The sequence below is a fragment of the Marmota flaviventris genome, chromosome 2 (assembly GCF_047511675.1).
Source record: "Marmota flaviventris isolate mMarFla1 chromosome 2, mMarFla1.hap1, whole genome shotgun sequence".
Classification (NCBI taxonomy): Eukaryota; Metazoa; Chordata; class Mammalia; order Rodentia; family Sciuridae; genus Marmota; species Marmota flaviventris.
The window spans coordinates 182,095,632-182,116,727 of record NC_092499.1 but is presented as its reverse complement, the minus strand read 5'-3'; the positions used below and the strand labels follow the sequence as shown (position 1 = coordinate 182,116,727).

Here is a 21,096-nt window from a genome sequence, read left to right as displayed (position 1 = left end):
ACAGGATCTCTGCAGTGCCTCTCTTCCTGTGGTGGTGGTCTTGTAGAAGTGGATCTCTTCCCATAGCTAATCGTGACTCTTTAATGTTCTTTTGGTCATTTCGATCAAGTTTATTTAAAATGATTTGCTATCATGTTCAAAAATTGCCTGCCAGGTAGCTTTGTTATGACTGTAGGTTAGTGGATTGAGCTGTCTCTTTGTGATTAAGATCTCCTTTCCTCGAATGATATTGGAAATCTCATTTGTCACAGCTGGCAGATGGCATGTTGTCACCTGAGTGCAGAGAAGGTAGAGCATGGGCAAGTTTGGAGGAGAGGCTTCTCAACAGCAAATTCTTCTCCTAAAACAAAAAGGCAAATTTTTATCAGTACAGAATGAACATTTTTCTTGGTTTTGTGTTTGAAAATGCAGAATTCAACGTGACTCGTTAGTATTTTCCTATGATACAGTTCTTCTTAGTCTACTTTTGCCTGTAGCTCTATTGCCAATTTGAAAATCAGTAAAATGAACCAATTTACCTGCTTTATCTGTTAACTGATCCTGATAGAAATGGGAACCTTGTAAGCCTAGGCAGCTTGTCCTTCCCACTTTTGGGATAGACGTCATAGTAGTGACATGAAGTAGACTCAAAGGAAAAAGTAGTAATGAGGGTTCTGAGAAACCAAATTCCTTGCTTCTAGTATTCTACCCATTCTGTATACCCATAGGCAAATAGTATTTTCAAGTATGTATTTTATGTTAAGTACCTTAGAACCTCTATATTGTTAGCATGAAAAGGAAGAACTGATAACTATTACATAGGCAAACCAGTTATAACAAGATAATTTATTGGATACCTACTATGGATTACCTCCTAAACATATAGTTTCTCCAGTCCTTAAAGCAATATTATGAGGTAGGCTTTTTTTTAATATTTGTTTTTTAGTTTTAGGTGGATACAGTATCATTATTTTATTTTTATGTGGTGCTGAACCCAGTGCCTCATGCATGCTAGGCAAGAGCTCTACCACTGAGCCACAACCCCAGCCCTGTGAGGTAGTTTTTATTATCCTTGTTTTCAAGGTAAGGAAATTGAGAATCAGGGTTCATAATTTGCCATTGAGTGGTTGGAATTGAAAAATATCATTCTTCCTGAACCCAATAGCTTTCTTTCTCACCTGTGTGTGTCCCTAGCTGAGATGTTATTAAGAGTTAAATTGTCTTTAAAGCTAGGCTTCCTTGGTAGGACAGATGAGATTCATTGTGGAAGGGGCATACTCATAATATTGTTGTAGATTTCAGAATCCCAGTTCCAAACACCCTTGGTGTAACTACTTGAGACTTTGTATATATAACATAATCAGTCTAGTGCTGTTAGGCGATTATTTATAGATAATGGCTTCTTTACTAAAAAAAAAAAAAAATAGGTTTGGGTTTAGTAGTTTTTGGGTTTAGTAATTTTTAATTCAGTTATGGTTGACTCCTAGGTTGAATCAATTGTGTTTGATATTTGATAGAATTTGTCTATAAGGAGATCATTTGAGAGAGGATGACAATAAGATTCAGGATGAGGTAATCCAGAAATAACATATGTGTAATCCTATCTGAAAGTGTGGAAGCATTGCTTTTCATTAAATTCAGTATCTCTCCTCCAAAAATAAAGAATATAAAAAAATCATATATGTTCACTGCAAAATAAATAAGAAAATGTTAATGTAATAATATTTTGATTATATCCTTTGAGATTTTTTTTCCACACATAATTATAAATATAAGTAAAATAGAGTTGACTATTAAGGACTAAAAATAGCCTGACAAAAATTCTTTCTGTGAATTATACCTTTTAGTTCAGTTCTTCTATTCAGATAGAATGATGGCAAGTGTTTGTCACCGTCTTGTCACTAGTTATGAATGTATAGATTCTTTAGGTTATAAAGAAGAAGCCAGGCATGGTGGTGCCTGTAATTCCAATTCAGGAGGCTGAGGTAGGAGGATTGCAAGTTTGAGGCCAGGTTCAACAACTTAGCAAGACCCTCTCTCAAAATAAATAATGAAAAGGACTAGATGTATCTCAGTGGCAAAGCACCCCAGTACAAAAAGAAGAAGAAATAAGCCATAGACTGTTCTCTTTTTCTCCTTCTGGTGCTCATGAGTGTTCTTTTGTTGCCGTTCTTGTCCATCTCCTTGTTAAAGGCTTATGGGATGTCCTGGAGACAAGGGGCAGTTGGGTCAGAGTTTAGCAACAGGCTGATAGAAGAACAAGGACATAGGAACTGTGATGTGAGAAGTCTAGTTTAGAATGGCCCAGTTTGCCTGGAGTTTCCTAGACATCCTTGGGCATTCTTGGAGACAAAGCAGAACAAATATAAAACCACCATTATCACCAAACGGAAAAACATTTCCCTGGTATTGGTGTTGTCCACTAGCACAGCTGTGTCATTGGGTGAACTGAAGCCATCCTAACCAGGGCTTACTTGGTGTCTTTGTCTTGCCTAAGGAAAATTTTTAAGGAATCTTTGATGATGGCCCCAGGAAATTATCATAGGAAGTTAACCACTAAGCTCACAACTTGAATTTAAACTGCCTTTTTTCCCTCTGGTTTTTGTGTGAGTGTATCTGTGTGTGTGTTTGGTACTGAGGATTGAATCCAAGGCCTTGTGCATTCTAGGCAAGCACCTATGTCTGAGCTACATCCCCAGTCTCTCCCTCTGTTTTTTTCTTTACTAATCAACTACATTAATTTTTTTCAATAATAATTTAATTAAAAGTGTGCCTTTTTCTTGGTTTTTTGATTGTCCTAGTGGTATTGTTGTTATATAGCTCCTCTGATAAAAAAAAAATTAGTTATAATATGGACATGAGTAGTGAGGGAAGGAGAATGGCTCAAAGTGACATACTTAGAATTGATGAGAAAGAAGAGCCTATTGCCGAATGACACAGTGAATCAACAGGCTGTTCACTGTCCATTTAAGTATGTCCTTGATGCTGTAGCTTCTTTGTGAATATGATATATTGCTTAAAAAAACAAAACAAAACAAAAAAACCTTGAGAACAATCAAACACAAATTTAAAAAATTCAGAAAAGCATGAAAATAAAAGTTGCTTATAACCCTGCTACCTATAGATGTTACCAGTAGGAATCAGGTTTGGGTCCATGTTCCAAGGAGTTGAAGAATGAACACTGCAAACACCAAGATAAGCAAGCAGAAATTGATTAAAGAGGAGGTTAAGATTCAGAAAGTAAAAACTCCCAAGGAGAGTATGGGAGGGGCAAGAGTGCAGAGGGTCTCTTGGCATCCCTTTTAAAGGCACCTGAGGGCTGGGTGTGATAGGTGGCACATACTTGTATTCCTAACAGCTTGGGTAGCTGAGACAGGAGGAACAGGATTCTCAATAAGTTGCTGAGGCTGGCCTCAAACTTTCAATTTTCTTGCCTTGGGCACCCAAGTAGTTAGCATTACAGGAGTGCACTGCTGTGCTGGACTTGGAGTTATTTTGGTTTTATCCTTTTTGTTTTTGTGGTGCTGGGGATCAAACAGGGTTTTACATATGCCAGGCATACTCTATCACTAAGCCGCATACCCAACCAGGAGTTGGTTTTAATGGAGAAAAAGGCAGATTTTAGATTGACATATTACAAAAGAGGTTTTCAAATGAAGAGTGTGATATATGAGAAGCCTGAGAGTTGTAGGTGGTTGTAAAGTAAAAGTAGATGTCTAAAAGTGTTGATTGAACTAGGCTGAAAGGTATAAGAAGTCAGGGGCAGAAAAGTTGAGGCTAGAGTCAGGGAGAATGAATTATAAAACTTGAAAAAGGAAAATGTGTTCTACTGATAGGCAGAAGGCTGAGTTAATTGGCAGATTATTTTACCATGAGATTAAAAGAGATTGTGCAGATGAACTTTATACCTGCACACAGGAGTAAAGGAGTGGGGGTATTGTATCAAAAAAGTCCTTCATATTGATATATCAGGCAAGTGTTGTAATTCATTGAGGTCCAGGGTTTGATCTCCAACACCAAAAAAAAAAAAAAAATCATATAATAATGAAAACTATACCTAAGACTCAAACTGTAGATCCTACTTATTGGAAACAGAATAAAACTTTATACTGATAAAATCTTACAAGTTTATCTGAATTATTTCAGACTGGCTCAGGAAAAGAAGTTGTAACAGACATGAAGTGATCATCATTTAACCAAGTGTTGAGGTATATGACGGGTCAAAATGTATCATGCTGATAACAGTACATTTAGCTGAAGGAAGAGAACTCAAGAAAAAAGTGAAAAGTTAGATATTCTCAAATAATGGCAATATCCACCCAAATTCTAAACTCCTAAATTCTTAGGATACTGATTAAGATTACATTTTTCTGGGCAGGGATTGTGGCTCAAGGATGGAGTGCTTGCCTACCACATGTGAGGCTCTGGGTTTGATCCTCAGCACCACATAAAATAAATTAAAAAATAAAGGTATTATGTCCATCTACAACTGGAAAAAAAAGACTACATCTTTCAGTGAGGAGAGAGATGTATGTCATGGGCCCATATGATTTCAGGTTGTTTATTAGCCTGGAGAATAAAGGGATCATATTCACAAAGCACACAGCCTTGGAGAAGGTAACTAGAGCCTGCAAGGTGCTACCTTGGGCTACGCCCTTTGAGTACAGGCTCATTGTGGGGGTCACACTCTAGAATCCTGGGGCAGGAGATGATGTAACTAGAAAAAGCCTGTAAGACAGATGATAGTTGACTAAAGCAGAAAGGTGGCGACAACTCACTCCCTGCAGTGGCCCGACCATTGAATCAGCCTCATAGCCCAGGTCTCTGCACCTCATCTCTAGATGGCATCTTGTACAGGCTGTTCACGAACAGGTTTGAGAAGGACGAGTGTAAAAATCCCCGGGGAGGTGAGTGCCTCCTTTATCTTCATTCTTTATTCTTCTCAGAACATTTAATTTCCATACTTTTGAAAATGAAGAGGAACATTATGAGACTTTGGCAATGAAGCAATGAAGGACTGCTCCAGAAAGAGCAACAGCAGATCTTAGGACTCTTGGCTCTTTTTTTTTTTTTTTGGTGGGGGGGGTGCAGCGACAGGGGCACCAGGGATTAAACTCGAGCACTCTACCACTGAGCCACATCCCCAGCCCTATATTGTATTTTATATATAGAGAGGGAGTTGCTTAGTGCCTCACTTTTGCTGAGGCTGACTTTGAACTCATGAACCTCCTGTCTCAGCCTCAGGAGCCGCTGGGATTACAAGCGTGCGCCACCACACCCAGCTTCTTGGCTCTTTGATACTTGGGTTGTTTAATAATTTGAAGCCATATTATGTGGAGGTAGGGACTGAGATCTCCCTAGAAGGTTGATTTTCTAAGGAGCTAGTTTTAACTCTGAATTTCATCCAAATTATGAATGATGAAAAGTAGTTACCTTGCCCTATTCCCTCATCTATTTTTTTTTAAGTGTTCACTTTTATCCCACCTGTTTTATCTCCTTTTTCCTCATCCTTTTCCTGGCCTTCTTTGGCACCTCACCTTTCACTCCACACACAGAGACACACTGTCACCAATTCCCTTGCCTTGGGGAGGTCCTCTGCTTAAAACCAAAATATAAATTAGTGTTTCTCTCAATTGTTAGTAGCACAGCTGAGGCCAATCTGAATTATTCAAGCAGGACTCTACTGAAGGTTTGGGCATAAACCTTCAGAAACAAAACGGAGAAGTTGTCTTGAGTTCACTTTCAGAATTCATCACCTTCCAGAAAGAAATGAAGTCCTAAAGTTAGTGTCCATTCTTTCTCCAAGATTTTATACTTTATATGTCTGTGAACATATATAATCTATAGTTCTGCTTTTCAGAATACCTGCATAACTGGTATATAATACATATACATCCTCTGCCTCTTGCTCTTACTTGGCATGTGTTTTCAAGATTTTCTGGGGCTGGGGTTGTGGCTCAGTGGTAGAGTGCTCGCCTAGCATGCATGAGGTACTGGGTTCGATTCTCAGCACCACGTAAATGTAAAAATAAAAATATTTTAAAAAAAAAAGATTTTCTGTGTGTTAATGCTTATACTATTAGTTCATTCATTTTTATTTATACTTCATTATGTAAATATATCATAATTCATTTATCAATTTCCCTGTTGATGGATATGTGGGCTGTTTTCTTCTCCACCAACCGTGTCACTGAGGATTGAATCCAGGGACACTCTACTACTCAGCTACATCCTCAGTCCTTTGTTTATTTTTAAAATTTTTTATTTATTTATGTGGTGCTGAGGATCGAACCCAGTGCCTTGCATGTGCTAGGGGAGCGTTCTATTGCTGAGGCACAAACCTAGCCCCCCTTTATATTTTTTTATTCTGAGCCAAGATCTTGCTAAATTGCACAACTTGACCTCAAAATTGCAATCCTCCTCCTCCCCCTCCCAGAAAGAGTGTATGGGGTTATAGGCATGTACCACCATGCCCACCTGTTTTTCAAATTTTTTTTTACATAAGCAAGATTGCAAAGTACATCTCTGTATATGACTTTTTGTATGTGACCATGTTTGAGAATTTCTTTAGTTTATACCTGAAGGTAAAATTGCTGTAGGGTAGGCACTTCTTACCTTCATTAGAAATTACCAGATATGTTCTCCAGGGTAATTGTTCCAGTGTACATACCTACCAATATGTATATACCTACCAATATGTATATGTATATGTGAGTTGTTATTTTTCTACATTCTGTGTAGAATGTATGTGTATTTGACAACATCTCATTGAATTTAATTTGTACTTTCCTGGCTGCTTAGTGAAGTTTAATGTCTTTCTTAATTGTCTAAATTTTTTTCATAGCACTTATCACAAGACATTATTATGGATTGGTGATTTGTGTATTCATTGCCTGCCTCCTAATCTCTGTAGAAGCGGGAATCACACATCTTTGGTTTGCTGTTTTATTCTCAGAGCTCAGTCCAGGTTCTTTCATATAGTAGGAGTTTAGTAAATAAGTAATGAATAAACCTGGAGCGGTTCCCTCAATAGCTCTAGTATTACTATAAGAGAGACACTCATACAGTAAACAAGGATTTGTGTCTTTATATTCCTCCTATCCAAACCCTAGGCTTTATTGCTTAGCCAGTTCACTGTACATGATTCTGTCCTTCATTTTTTTCCCTTACTCAAGCCTTGAATAGGAGGGATCAGTAACAGAGTAACAGACATATTAAGTCACACATGGCTTGATTTGATAGAGTTATTTTCTATTTGAGCTTGAGGCCAGTGATTTGAGATATCCTGATATCCACTTAGCCTGAAATTGTCTTCCATTTCCCACATCAGAGAAGAAGCCAAAGCTCTGATGAGGTTCATTATTAGATAGGAAATTAAGCTGGAAGCCATTTGCGTTTGTTGGTATTCTTATTGACAGAGTTAATCTTATCTAATATAAAACTTTCTGAGATAGATGCAGACTTTATCAGTGGAAGTTCACTGGGTTAGGCATGGCATTATTATTTTATTTTTTTTTTTTGAGAAATAAAAGTTGGAGAAGACTAGAATAAATATGACTTAACTTTTCAATAGTCTTTTTCTTTTCCATCCCATCATTCTTCCCCTCCCCCCATCCCAGCAGCATGGGAGATTGAACCCAGGGTTGCTCCACCACTGCCCTATATCCCTAGCCCTTTTTATTTTGAGACAGAATCCCAATAAGTTGCTGAGGCTGGCTTCAAACCTGTGATTCCCCTGCCTCAGCCTTATGAGTCAGTCGTCGGGATTACAGGTGTGAGCCACCATGCTCTACTCTATCCCATTATTCTTAGTGCTGCGCCCTTTCCCAGCAGCACTGATTACTTCCCTTTCCAGCTTATTTCAGTTCTGGAGCTCTGCTCTGGCTACATCTTAAACTTTACTCATTGCCTTGATTAGGATCCTGTGGGATCTAGGAAACATCCAATCTGGCTTAAACCAGAGGCAATCCAGGGATGCCTCAATATTGCAGAGCACATACAGAAGCAAGAACCAGGATTTAGCATGGTGGAAATGCCTTCTAAAAGCTCCCACATTTACTTATCTTTTCAAGAAAAGAACCAAGCTGAGGATGAAATTTCTTAATCCTAATTACAAATTTCTATGGGAGGAGAAATTATGGCCAAAGGTTGTGTTCTACAAACTTGGCATCTAAGAACCTTCCTTCAACATGCAGAGGACACAGAAGGACAGCACCCAAGAAAGGACAGAGATTCTAGGTAGATACACCCATAGGTCTCTACTGAAGTTACCCATAGCTGAACATGTGTTCAGAAGCTTTGAAGCCTCTGACTTTTTAATCCACCAGTTTCTTCATATCAGTGTTTCCTTAACTTTTCTTCCACCAAGTCTTACTTGGCTCCTTCTCCAACTTGCTGATCTCTTTCCCATAACCAATTGCAAATGTAAATGTATTCTACTTATTTGTTTGCTTATCTGTTTGGAGGATTAGAAAATACAAATACCATGTATAATACAGTATCTTTCTGGTATGCTTATAGTTCATTAATGTGTCCTGCCCCAGCTAATAGGAAATGGCAGGGAAGCAGGTATTGTGAAACGTGTGCAAACTGGAAAGTTCATTTTACCTTTCCTGAGACCTTATATTTATGTTCTTTTGTTACAGGAACATGACATAGAAACAACTCATGGTATGGTCCATGTCACTATAAGAGGTTTACCAAAGGGAAACAGACCAGTCATCCTGACCTATCATGACATTGGGCTGAACCGTATGTATTTATTTTATACCTTTCCTCTTCATCATAATACTTCACCATTGTATAAACAAAAATATTCTAATAGAGCAGAGATTTTTTTTCCCCCTCTGTCTTAACCTTCCCTCTGTATTGTTATATTCATCAATGGGAGGTTCAGGTTCCTGTGAAGTGTGCAGAGGGATGTTTTTTGGAGAATACTTTATATATGCTTTTGTGTCCTAGCTGCTTAAGGATTGAAGAGAGTGCAATGAAAGAAGAACATTTATTTTTTAAGTCTGTACTTTGATGTTTTTCATGTTTCAGGTTAGAAAATCTAGACTGAACTTAACTTGGTTGTAGGCATTTCAGCAAATTAATAAATGTGTTCTTTCTACAGCTTGTTATTAGTGACAAATGAATTTCATGTTTATACTTGGGTCCTACTCCCAAGATTATTACATTTATGTGAAAATATTCTAAAATCTGAAACACTTCTGGTCCCAAGCATTTTAGATAAGGAATAGTCAACCAGTAATATAAGATTCAGCTCTAGTCACAGGTACAATCTATATAAATGTGGTTTTTTTCCATTCTTCTTCCACTGGTAGGGCTTTTGTAGCCACCAGCATGAGAAATAATTTAAGCTGTTATACTAAGAGGGTAGAAATCGAAGCAGCAGAACACTCATCCCCTAGCACCCTAGCAGTTTTGGCAAGAAGCTAACTCCTCCCATATGGTAAATGTAAGCAGCTCAAGATACTCACTTTAGCCAGGCTCTTGGGGTATAGTCAGTGTCTCTTTATCAGATAGGGGAATAAGGTGCATGAAAAACAACAGCACTGTGTATATGAGATTATTGGGTGCAACACCATGAAACCAGCATCTCTCCACATCTCCTTTTTGTAGATATTGTGTGGGCTTCAGAATTACTTGTTCTCAAATCATCGAGATGTCTCCTGTTCACCCTTTAGGGCAGCTTGAATTAGATGGTTTGTTCAGACACCTCACTTTAGTGGAATGTGATTAAAAGAAAATGAAAAAGAACACTGATACAGCATTGACTGAGGAGAGAAAAATTGGAGAGAAATGAAGAGTATGTGATTCACAGGGATTTTTATCTCGTAGATAAATCTTGTTTCAACACGTTCTTTAACTTTGAAGATATGCAAGAGATCACCCAGCACTTTGCTGTCTGTCATGTGGATGCCCCAGGCCAGCAGGAAGGTGCACCCTCTTTTCCAACAGGGTAAGGCCATAGGCAAGACATACACTCAGAAAAGCAAATGACTGAGTTCTAGTGGGAGCAGAATGTATGCTTCTTTCCCATTGATTTTATGACAGCCTAAGGTTATACTCCTAACCCACTGTCTTCATGTTTTTTTCACATTGATCTAAAAGAACTGTATTTATAGTCTCTTGAGGGAAACTGCATGTTTTCTCATGTTCAGGAATAATTCTCCATGGCAGGAACCTGCTTACCTATAATCATAAGGCATAAGAGTCTGAAAAACTCACTTATCACTGTTTATCTGTCCCCTTCCTCATCTGTTTTAAATTTGTCATTTTTGTGTCTGTCCCTGAAACTCCCAACTATCCAGGTACAACCTCAGATCCCTCTGAGCTTCCCTGGGAGCACTTGCCCAGTCTTAGCTCCTTGTCTAGTGGTAGAAATTGGATATCCATGTAGCCAGTTACTCTTAGAGCTGCCTTGACAGATGGAGGTGCCTGCTTTGTATGGTGGGGTCACAGTGTTCCCTGACAGCGTGCCCAGTTGGAGGACCTTGGGAAAGGGAGTGGGAGTACACACTGTGAAGTGCTTATTCTTCCCCTCTCTGCATCTCCAGCACTGCCTTTGGCCATTGACTGCCATGAAGTAGACATTGCAAACAACTGATCGCTAGCACTTGTGTAGAACCCAGTGTTCCATACGCTGCTTTGGATAATTTATGTTTATTAACTCACTTGATCCTCCCAACCCTCTGGAATAGTTTTACTTTTATTCCCATTTTACAGGTGAGGAAACTGGGGCCCAGAAAAATTAGTAACTTGGCTAAGGTTGCATAACAAATGAGTTAGCATGGCTAGGACTTGAACCCAGTCCATCTGGCTCCAGAATCTGTATTGACTGTTTCCAAGTACTTTTGTATCTCAAATGCAAACCAGCTAGTGATCTTGTTGACACCCAGTGGTTTGGATCCAGTCCTCTTTTTTTGTTTTGTGCACAAATGGTTTTAGAACATATCATCCCTTAGAGTATTCAAGCAGAGGCAGAAGAGCAGATCCCATCTCATATTGGAAATTATCTTAAGATCTCTTTCATCTCTGTATCTTGCTCCTTAATTTTCTTGGAGACCTGCTCTGGGTCTGTTCCTGGACTTGCCTGACCATTTTAAGACCAGATGGTTCATATCATGAAAAGCAATTAATGTTATTCTATGCCTAAGTGAAACAAACACTCATAACTAAGGAGCCCAAGATTTATAACTGTATGCCTAGACCCAGAAAAGTTTTGTTTACCTTTGCATTTAATGACCTGAATATAAGCAGCACTTTATGACTACTTAAATTCAGAGCTACTTCCTGAATTGACTCTTACTGCTGGAAGTTAACTGAGCTTAGATCCCATTGAATGATTATTAGGAATTTGAAAATAATATCATAAGAGAAGACCATATTGCCAGGTTTTTTGTTTTTGTTTTTTTCCCTTTGGTATCGGGGATTGCACTCAGGGGCACTTGGCCACAGAGCCACACCCCCAGCCCTACTTTGTATTTATTTAGAGACAGAGTATCACTGAGTTGCTTAGCACCTCACTTTTGCTGAGGCTGGCTTTGAACTTGTGGTCCTCCTGTCTCAGTTTCCCAAGCTGCTGGGATTACAGGCATGAGCTACCACACCCGGCTATATTGCCAGTTGTTTACATGTGGCTTCCTCTAGTGCCAGAAACATGTGGATTCTTTTTTTGGTACTAGGGATTGAAACTTGGGGCACTCTAACACTGAGTTATATCCCCATTTTTGTTTTGAGATAGGGCCTCATAAGTAGCTGATACTGGCCTCAAACTTGTGATCCTCCTGCATAAGCTTCTCAAGTCACTGGGATTACAAGTGTGTGCCACCATGCCCTGTTAACATGTGGATTCTTTTATTTTTTTCTTAGCATGGCAGTCATAGAGAATTATACAATATGCTGCAGTCATTTCCAGGCACCTCACCTCCTTTGAAATGTGTTTCTCTAAGACTACTGCATTATGTTTGCTTTTCTAGTAACTGGGAACTGTGTGGGTGCTTTCTAATTCAGGAGTTATCCTTCTGGATTTCAGGTACCAGTATCCCACAATGGATGAGCTGGCTGAAATGCTGCTTCCTGTTCTTACCCACTTAAGGTAGGTTCATCATACAGCCTTTAACTATTTATTTATTTATCTATTCATTCATCCATTTATTCATTCATTTTGTGGTGCCAAGGATGGAACCCAGGCCCTCATGCATGTTAGACAAGTGCTCTACATTGAGCAATACACCTAGCCCCTTCACATTCTTTTTGTATGTCTTTACTTTCTACTTTGTTTCTATTTCAGCTAATACAATGATGAGCAAACAGAATACCCCCTATCTTCATGGAGATTAGTTGTGGGGGGGGTAGTTAACATGTAAATAGATAATTCTAATAAAGTGTCATAAAAATGGAATGAATAGAGCTTTTATAGCTCAGTGGTAGAGCACTTGCTTACCCTGTCCCAAGGCCCTGCCTGGGTTTAATCCCTAGCACCTAAACAACAGCAAATAGAAACTAGTGGAGGTATTGTGATAAAGAGAAGGGTAGGATCCTCATAAACAAGGCCAGTTAGGGAATGCCTATCTAAGAAAAGTCATGTAAGCTGAAACCCAAGAAGTAAAAAGAAGCTATCTAGATGGTGTGCCAGAGCAAGAGGATTCCAGACAAGAAGAAGAATTATAAGAGCAAGTGGAAGAAAGATACAGTGAAATTCCAGAAATAGATAAAGGCCAGATTACATAGGTCTAACAGATCAGGTAAGGATTTGTAATTTTATTCTTAAGTGTAAAGCAAAGAAACTGAAGGATTTTAATCAGAGGAGTGATATACAATTTACTGTTTTAAAGTAATCACCCTGATATGTGAATTGTATATACATCATTAAAGCTGTTTAAAAAATGTTTCAAACAATTACTCTTGCTGTAATAGTTTGGACTATAACAGTAGTTCTGCCAAGAGAGAATGATAGCTTGGTACTAATTGCTGTTGGAGGATAGACTGAAATGGACAGTAATAAATGGAAATATTCTTGGGATGCACTTCATAGGATTTGCTGATGGGTTAGATATTGAGGTGATAGGACAGTGAGGATATCGTGCAAGGTTCAGTCATATCTCACTTAACCATTAAAAACTTCCTTGAAATATGAATGACAATAAATGCCGGCAAGGTTGTGGAGAAAAGGTGCACTTTGTACATTGTTGATGGGACTGCAGACTAGTACAACCACTCTGGAAAGCAGTATGGAGATTCCTCAGAAAACTAGGGATGGAACCACGTATCCCACTTTTTGTTTTCCCAGAAGATCTAAAACCAGCATGCTACAGCAATACAACCACCTCAATGTTTATAGCAGTACAATTCACAGTAGCCAGCTGCCCGACAGCAAATGAACGGATTAAGAAATTGTGTTGATATATACAATGGAGTTTTACTCAGTCAGAAAAAAGAATAAAATTATAGCATTTGCTGATAAATGGATAGAAATGGAGAATATCATGCTAAATAAAATAAACCAAACTCAGACACTCAAAGTTAGAATGTTTTCTCTCATCTGCAGAAGCTAGATTAAAATAAAGGAAAGGTAGGGATCGGGGGACTAGGGTTGTGGCTCAGTGTTAGAGTGCTTGCCTAGCATGTGTGAGGTAGTGGGTTCGATTCTCACATATAAATAAATAAAAATAAAAGGTCCATTGACAAATATTTAAAAAGGGGTGGGGGGCAGCTGGGGTTGTGGCTCAGTGGTAGACTGCTCTCCTACCATGCATGAGGCACTGGGTTCGATCCTCAGCACCACATAAATGTAAAATAAAGATATTGTGTCCACCTACAACTAAAAAATAAATATTTTAAAAAAAGAAAGGATGACCTAAGGAACCAATCAAATATAAATTAATAGATGAGCAAAAGGAAGTCTAGTAGAGCAGAGAAAGGAGAATGGGAGAGGGGAGGGAGGAGACCAGGGAAAAGAGGAGGGAAAGGTGGGGGATGATGAATTAAAGTCAGTTTCCATGCATGAATGAGTTTGTTGGGAGGAATCCAACAACTGTGTATAATTATTAAACTAAAAAAAAAAAGCCTCGAGCCTGATGCAGTGGTGCACACCTGTGATCCCAGCAATTTGGGAAGCTGTGGCAAGAGGATCGCAAGTTAAAAAGGAAACTAAGGCTCAAAAAGTTGAAAATTTTTGCCCAAATTCTCACAGATAGTCAGTATCAGAACCCAAATATGAATCCAGAATTATTCTTTCCATACACAATGCTACCTGCTAATGAAGTTGACTGTCCGTTTGTCATTTGTCCGTCTGTTCCATTCACAGTCTGAAAAGCATCATTGGGATTGGAGTTGGAGCTGGAGCCTACGTCCTCAGCAGATTTGCAGTAAGTACATGGAGGATTAGTCTCAATGCCCTTGAGACAATGCCTGGATCACAGCTATTACTGCTGTGTTAAATGACCAGGCAGTGTTCTGGGTCTTGTGTTAGTTTTTCTGTAAATGATATCTCCAAGTCCAGTTTTGAATAAAGCCTTGCTTTGTACTTGTAGAACATCAAAAAACCTAAATGAGAGCAGTATCTCATCTGTAAAAAGTCCTAGAAGCAGCTTATGATAAAATTTTTATAGCCATTAAAATCAAGTTTAAGAAGAGCTTATAATGACATGTGATTTTCTTTTTTTCTTTTTATTTTTTTGTAGTTGTAGATGGACAGAATGCCTTTATTTTGTTTTGTTTTGTTTTGTTTTTATGTGGTGCTAGGAGTGAAACACAGTGCCTCACACATGCTAGGCAAGTGCTCTGCCACTGAGCAGCATCCCCAACCCTGTGATTTTCATATGCTATAATGTTACAGAAAAGTTAGAATACAAGTTACATGGACTGGGGATATAGCTCAGTTGGTAGAGTGCTTGCTTTGCATGCACAAGGCCCTGGGTTCTAATCCCTAGCACCACACCACCACCACCACCACCACACACACACACACACACACCCCCCAAAAAAAAAAAAAAGTTTCATAAAATTTATCATAAGTTGAGGAAAGGACTGGAAGGAAATTACCAAAATATTAACAGGCGTTGATGTATGGCAAATAATACAAGATTTTGTTTTCTGCTTTTTATAATTTCTTTGTTCGTCAGACTCTACAATGAGCCTACTCAGAAGGAAAAAGTAAGCTGGGGAGTTTTGAGTTTGTAGGGAAGTATTCCTTTTTAAGGAACTTTTCTGAAATGGCTCCTGGTCATTGGAGTCTTTGGAGATGGCATGACCTATTCTGGGGATTTCATAAAGAACTTCAGAAGCCCCTATTGGAAACAACTCATCACATTTTAGATGAAACAACCCATCCAAGCCTGTACCAAGTAGTTTCAAGGGCATTTGCCCAGCAAGGAAAACCTACCATGAGTTGAATAACTACATTGTGCTGTCCTCTGCTGTAAAAACAGAACACCTGTGTTCCTTATAAATTGTGGCAAAGATCATTCAGTAGCATTTTTAGAAACTGGTTTCCAGATGCTAAGTCAGATTTCAAGAGCTACTTTCCATGTATTTTCCTGAGTACCTCTCTGTAGTGATACTTTCAAATACAAGGCATTATAGCATGATTTAAATCAGCTATAGCTGGATTTATAGCTTAGTGGCAGAGCGCTTGCCTATCTTGTACAAAACCCTGGATTCAGTTCCCACCACTGTAGAAAAAGAAAAAATGTATTAGCTAACTTTGTCTCAGATGTTTTAAAAGTGGAAGTTTCATACTCTTGTGTTTGTGTCACCCTTCAGCTCAATCATCCTGAGTTAGTAGAAGGCCTTGTGCTCATTAACGTTGACCCATGTGCTAAAGGCTGGATTGACTGGGCAGCTTCCAAAGTAAGTGCCATCTGCTCATCTCTTGGAACCTTCTAAAAACAGCTTAATTTTTTTTTCATTGAGCTAGATACACAATTAAAGACAAGAAATTTAAAGTATATACTTTGTTAAAGTTTACATATGTAATCGCCACCAATCAATGTATACAGATGATTACCAGCTCCCTAGAGCACTTCCTTGTCCTTTTTTTTTGGTACCAGTGGTGGTTAACCACTGAGCCACATCCCCAGAATATAACTCAAACTAAAAAATAAACTCAAAAAATAAAAAGGATTGGGAATGTAGTGGTAAAGCACCCCTAGGTACAATCCCTATAATAATAATAATAATAACAATAATAATAATGTTGTTATTCAGCTTTTTAAGAAAATTTCTCATGTTAAATGAAAAAATGGACATAAAACCATATAATATTCCAATTTTGTTAAATGCATATATGCATAAGAGGGAAAATATGTTACTAGTGCTTATATCTTTGGCTGTTAATATTATAAATTTTCTTTCATATTCTCTATTTTCCTAATTTTCTATAATAAGCTATATTACTTTTATAATTATTTAAAAATATTCTACCTCCCAGCAGACCATCCCTTCCTACATTTTAGTTCTGGAGAAGCAATGCATTTCCTAGATTTGGATGAAATATATTAATGATGCTGAGAAATTCTTTCTCACAGCCTGATTTATGTAAAAATTTGTTATAGTTCCTATCAAGTATATAGGTATATCAGCACTTACCTGAACATTCTCAATGTCAACCTGTTAAAATTCCTGTTAAAAAAAAGAAAATCACAAGTGCAAAATTCCTGTTAAAACTCTGCAGATTTATTAATTTTTATGAATACTTACGAATTAGAAAGATTGGTTACTAATTCTGATTATCTTTAATTTATAATCTGTGGATTGCTGATTACCCACATGAAGATTTCAGAACTTACTTATTAATCTTTCTGGGACTATGTGATCCTGTTCACCTGTCTAGTCTGTCTCCCTTACCACCTATCCCCAAATCAGTTTACTGATGATCTAAGACTATAGTAGAAATTTCACCAAAAAAAAAAAAAAAAAACAAGAAAAAGGCTGAAAAGGGGAATCAGCAACATAATTTGAGTTGGAAGTTTCTCTGAAAATAGACTAACAGTCTAAAGGTTTACACAGATTGCTGTGTTTGTTAGGCCATGAGGTGCATCATTTTGAAATGGAGAGAATTGGGAGAAAATGTTCAAAAATGCAGGAACATTTTGTAAATTTAGCCCATTTCCTCCCACTCCCTGAAATAAAGATAGCTAAACTGGAGGGAAGAAAAAAATTCGCTTTTGTCTCTTGGATAGTTTGGGAGTAGTTGTAAGTTGATTCTTGTCCTTTACCAATCCAATGTAAATGCAGAACTTCAGGCAGGAATGAAGTAGCAAATACCCATGAGTTCCAGATCTCAAGTTTTCAGAGAAGGACTAGCTAGTGTTTCTTCCAGCCTTCTTGCATTTCTTTTTCTTTTGAGTTGAGGTCTGGCTATGTTGCCTGGGCTGTTCTCTTAACTCCTTGGCTCAGTGATCGACCTGTCTCAGCATCCCAAGTAGCTGGAACAATAGGTATTAGCTCCAACAAACCCAGCCCCAGCTCCATTTCAAAGCAAGCTCTATTATTACCCTGGAAGGGAAACTTAGGTTGTTTTTTGTTGTTGTTATTGTTGTTTTGGGGGGGGTCTTTTTCTGGGTTTGTTTTTTTTTTTTTTTTTTTATCTCATTTCTTTTTCTTGTGTTTCTTTGAAACCACCATCTTATTAAAATGTATGCACTGAATTGTCATTGAGGGAGGATAACATATGAACATATGTACAGTAAAATACACTAACCCTAAGTGGACAGCTTGGTAAACTTTTACATGTGCTTATTCCCTTAACAGAGTTTTTAATCTTTTTAGCTCTCAGGTTTGACAACCAATGTTGTGGATATTATTTTGGCTCATCACTTTGGGCAGGTAAGTGCCTATGCAGTCAGAACTGGGTTCATTGGCTTGCATGTGAAGCCTAATTATGTGTCAGGAAAGAAGAGATACCTTAAAAGTTATCCTTGCTGATAACACAGGGTAGTCTGAGATGCATGTAGCCCTACAAAGGCCAGTCTTATGGGGACGCATTAATTCAGTACCAATATGGTTCTTAGCATTTGGAGAGATGAGAAAAAACAGTGTCTCCCTCCACCTGTCCCCTATAAGTAGCATGCCATCTGTTAATGTTTGACAACATCTGTGCTTTACCAAACATCTTTAGAGCCAGCAGAGAGGGTCTGGGAAAGGCTTCATAGAAACACAAGTTTCCAAAAAGAAAGAAATCATGAACTATTATTGCTACAAGAACCTAAGAACCTTAGAAATTATTTTGTTTAGTCCCATGAAATGATGAAGAATCTGAAGTCTACAGAGGAAGTAGCATCATGCGCATAATTGTTGGGTTAGGGAGAGAGGTCACTGGCTAGTGGGAGACCCCAGACCTCTTTTCAAAGGGAAAAGTGAGGTGACCCATGAAGGGGTCATGAACTAAATGAGCAAAAACAAAATAGAGCTGTGAGGTGCCTGGAGTGGAGAGAGAACAATAAAACCAGGGGTGATGTGCTCTAAATTGCAGTCTGTATAGCTAATTCTAAATGCATCTGAAAGAAAGTGGTAGATGGGGAGAAAATAAGCATTTTCTTATTTTACCTACAGCTCTTCCTGGGTTCCTATAATGGGTACAGTTGTTGTCCCATTCCTTCACTAATTATTTATATTTCTAAGCACTTAGATAAATGTTTTGTTTTGTTTTATTTTATTTTGCAGTACCAGGTTCAAACTCAGAGTTTCCCACATGGCTAAGCAAGCCAAGCTACATCACCATCACTTTTTTGGTACTAGGGATTGAACCCAGGGGTTGCCATATCCCCAGTCTTTTTTATTTTTTATTTTGAGACAGGTCTCATGAAGTTGCTGAGGTTGGTCCTGAACTTGCCATCCTCCTGCCTCAGCCTCCGAGTCTCTGGAATTATAGGTGTGCACCACTGTGCCTGGCTCCCAGCCATTTTTATTAATTTTGAAACAGGGTCTCACTGAGTTGCCTGGATGAACCTTGAACTTGCATCTTATTGCCTCAGCCTGTTGAGTAGCTGGGATTACTGGCATGCATCACTGTACCCAGCTTTCTTTTTATGAGAAACAACAGAACATAAACACACAAATAAGGAAATTAGGGTTCGGAATGATTAGGTGACCTAGTTTCCCAGCTAGCACTTGAATCCATAATAGGTTCTTTGGTGCCCCCTTCTGACAGAGAATATGACACCACACTACACTGAGGCAAATGAAAAGATTTTAGCCATTCGTCCTAGCAGTGTATTAGTAGTTCCCAGGCCTCACCCCAATTCTCATTATGCACAGTGAGAGCTGGCTTTTGCTATTGAAAATGCAAACCAAATAAATGGGCTTGTTCTGTAGCTCAGAAAGTTACTTGTGTCTTCTTTCACTTGTTCTAGGAAGAATTGCAGGCCAACCTGGACTTGATTCAAACATACAGACTACATATTGCCCAAGATATCAACCAAGAAAACCTACAGCTCTTCCTGGGTTCCTATAATGGGTACAGTTGTTGTCCCATTCCTTCACTTAATCATAGAACAGGTCTAAAGGGATAATGGACTTTTAAGAGAGGGGGAAGGAAAAATAAATGACTTCTCCCATAATTTTGTGATGGGGTCGACTCCATGCTGTTTCAGTAGAAAAGGAAGTGCTTTCAGGTAGATGTGAAAAAAGCTTTGAGGAACATTGAGTTAAACTGGAAGACATTTGGGACATGTTCAAATACCAGTTGTAGTTTCAAGATGTTTTGAGGTATATGGAACCTAAGTTAGTACACAGACAGAAGCACACAAATGTTGTGAAGTAGCACGGGAAAATACATGTAGGGAAGAAAAAGGAGAGAAGACTTGGACCTTTTAGTTGGTCTTGGCTGATGTCTTGTCGTAAATTAGGAGTAACATATAGATGCTACTCAGTTCTCTTGTTTGTGTATTTCAAAATCCACTGTCCCATCTCCCCCGGTCACAGGCGGGTGAGGGGAAAGCACTAGTTCTTATCTTGGGAACAGCTTCTCCAAAGTGAGTGTTAACTCCTAGCTTTCTGGAAACCTGGAAAAAGCTTTTCCCAGAGTTACACAACCAGTAGGGAGCAAAGCCAGGTCTTAAACCTGGTATCTAAAACATCCCTGTTTTTAGTTGAAATCAGAAAGATAAAGGCCTGTGCTAAAGTGTTACAAGAAGAATCCCCCCCACACACAAAAGTGTAAGTCATTCCCTTCTCTTAAGAAATTTATTCCTATAAACTAATTGGAAAATTAAACACTTACGACTTGGTCACTGTTTAGCATCCCACCAAGTTCCTCATGCTGCCACTCAGGATACCACTGCTGCTCAGGTGTGAAGGAAAGAGTTTTCACAGTCCTTGATAATGCTTTGATTTTCATGACTACAAAATAACCTGAGTTGTCATGATTTTTACCTCAAAAATGCACTGATCCTGTTTTGTTTTTCTAGACGCAGAGACCTAGAGATTGAAAGACCCATACTGGGCCAAAATGATAACAGATTAAAAACATTAAAGTAAGTCCCTCAGTTTCCCCATTGAATTGCTTAGCATCTTTGCCTATTATGTTTAATTCAGTGTTCAGTGCAGTGTATGTGCTTATTTGCTCTCTCCTTCTGTACCTAGGTGTTCTACTTTATTGGTGGTAGGAGACAATTCACCTGCTGTTGAGGCTGTGGTAAGTGTGTCTTGATGTTGTGAGGAAGATGATATTCAAATGTAATAAAATGTTTATTGCATACCAGAAAAATTGATAACGATTAGCTTATGTTATTTTCTGGTTGCACATATCAGGGTTTGCTCTTTGTTAGACATTTTGGAAAAGTAATTCCTCATCACTCACTAGGTTTCATCAGATGGGATCATTGTTGCCCTCGATTGCTTTGTGTGGTGCATTTCACCTTGTGGCAAATAGTACAATGAAACACCATTTATTTGTTGTCAGATTTCTGGCAACCTCAGCTTTGCATCTGCAATAGATTACCACCAAAAATCCAACAGGCTGGAAGGCTGCCAAGAGCCTGTGTGCTTTTTTTCTACCTTCTGTCGAGCACATAGTATACTGATAATAGTGATATATACTTATTATAGAAAATATTTAAAAATTTTTAAATAGAATGGGGAAAATCATGATCCCATTACACAAATGGT

The 21,096-nt window shown here is 38.5% G+C and overlaps 1 protein-coding gene and 1 long non-coding RNA gene across 5 annotated transcripts in view; one reads left to right on the top strand and one right to left on the bottom strand.

The window, feature by feature from the left end:
• Ndrg3 (NDRG family member 3) overlaps positions 1-21,096 on the top strand; it is a 61,159-nt gene that overhangs the window by 28,055 nt on the left and 12,008 nt on the right. For all 4 annotated transcript variants that reach the window (XM_027945101.2, XM_027945098.2, XM_071608910.1 and 1 more), the window contains 9 exons: positions 8,625-8,730; positions 9,823-9,943; positions 12,020-12,082; positions 14,294-14,354; positions 15,751-15,837; positions 17,758-17,814; positions 19,341-19,444; positions 20,397-20,462; positions 20,572-20,623. In XM_027945101.2, the coding sequence (XP_027800902.2) occupies positions 8,625-8,730; positions 9,823-9,943; positions 12,020-12,082; positions 14,294-14,354; positions 15,751-15,837; positions 17,758-17,814; positions 19,341-19,444; positions 20,397-20,462; positions 20,572-20,623 (717 nt within the window). The remainder of the gene's footprint in view (positions 1-8,624; positions 8,731-9,822; positions 9,944-12,019; positions 12,083-14,293; positions 14,355-15,750; positions 15,838-17,757; positions 17,815-19,340; positions 19,445-20,396; positions 20,463-20,571; positions 20,624-21,096) is intronic.
• LOC114100407 (uncharacterized) overlaps positions 87-21,096 on the bottom strand; it is a 38,016-nt gene continuing 17,006 nt past the window's right edge. The window contains exon 3 of the long non-coding RNA XR_003584069.1: positions 87-340. This is a non-coding gene — a long non-coding RNA (uncharacterized lncRNA). The remainder of the gene's footprint in view (positions 341-21,096) is intronic.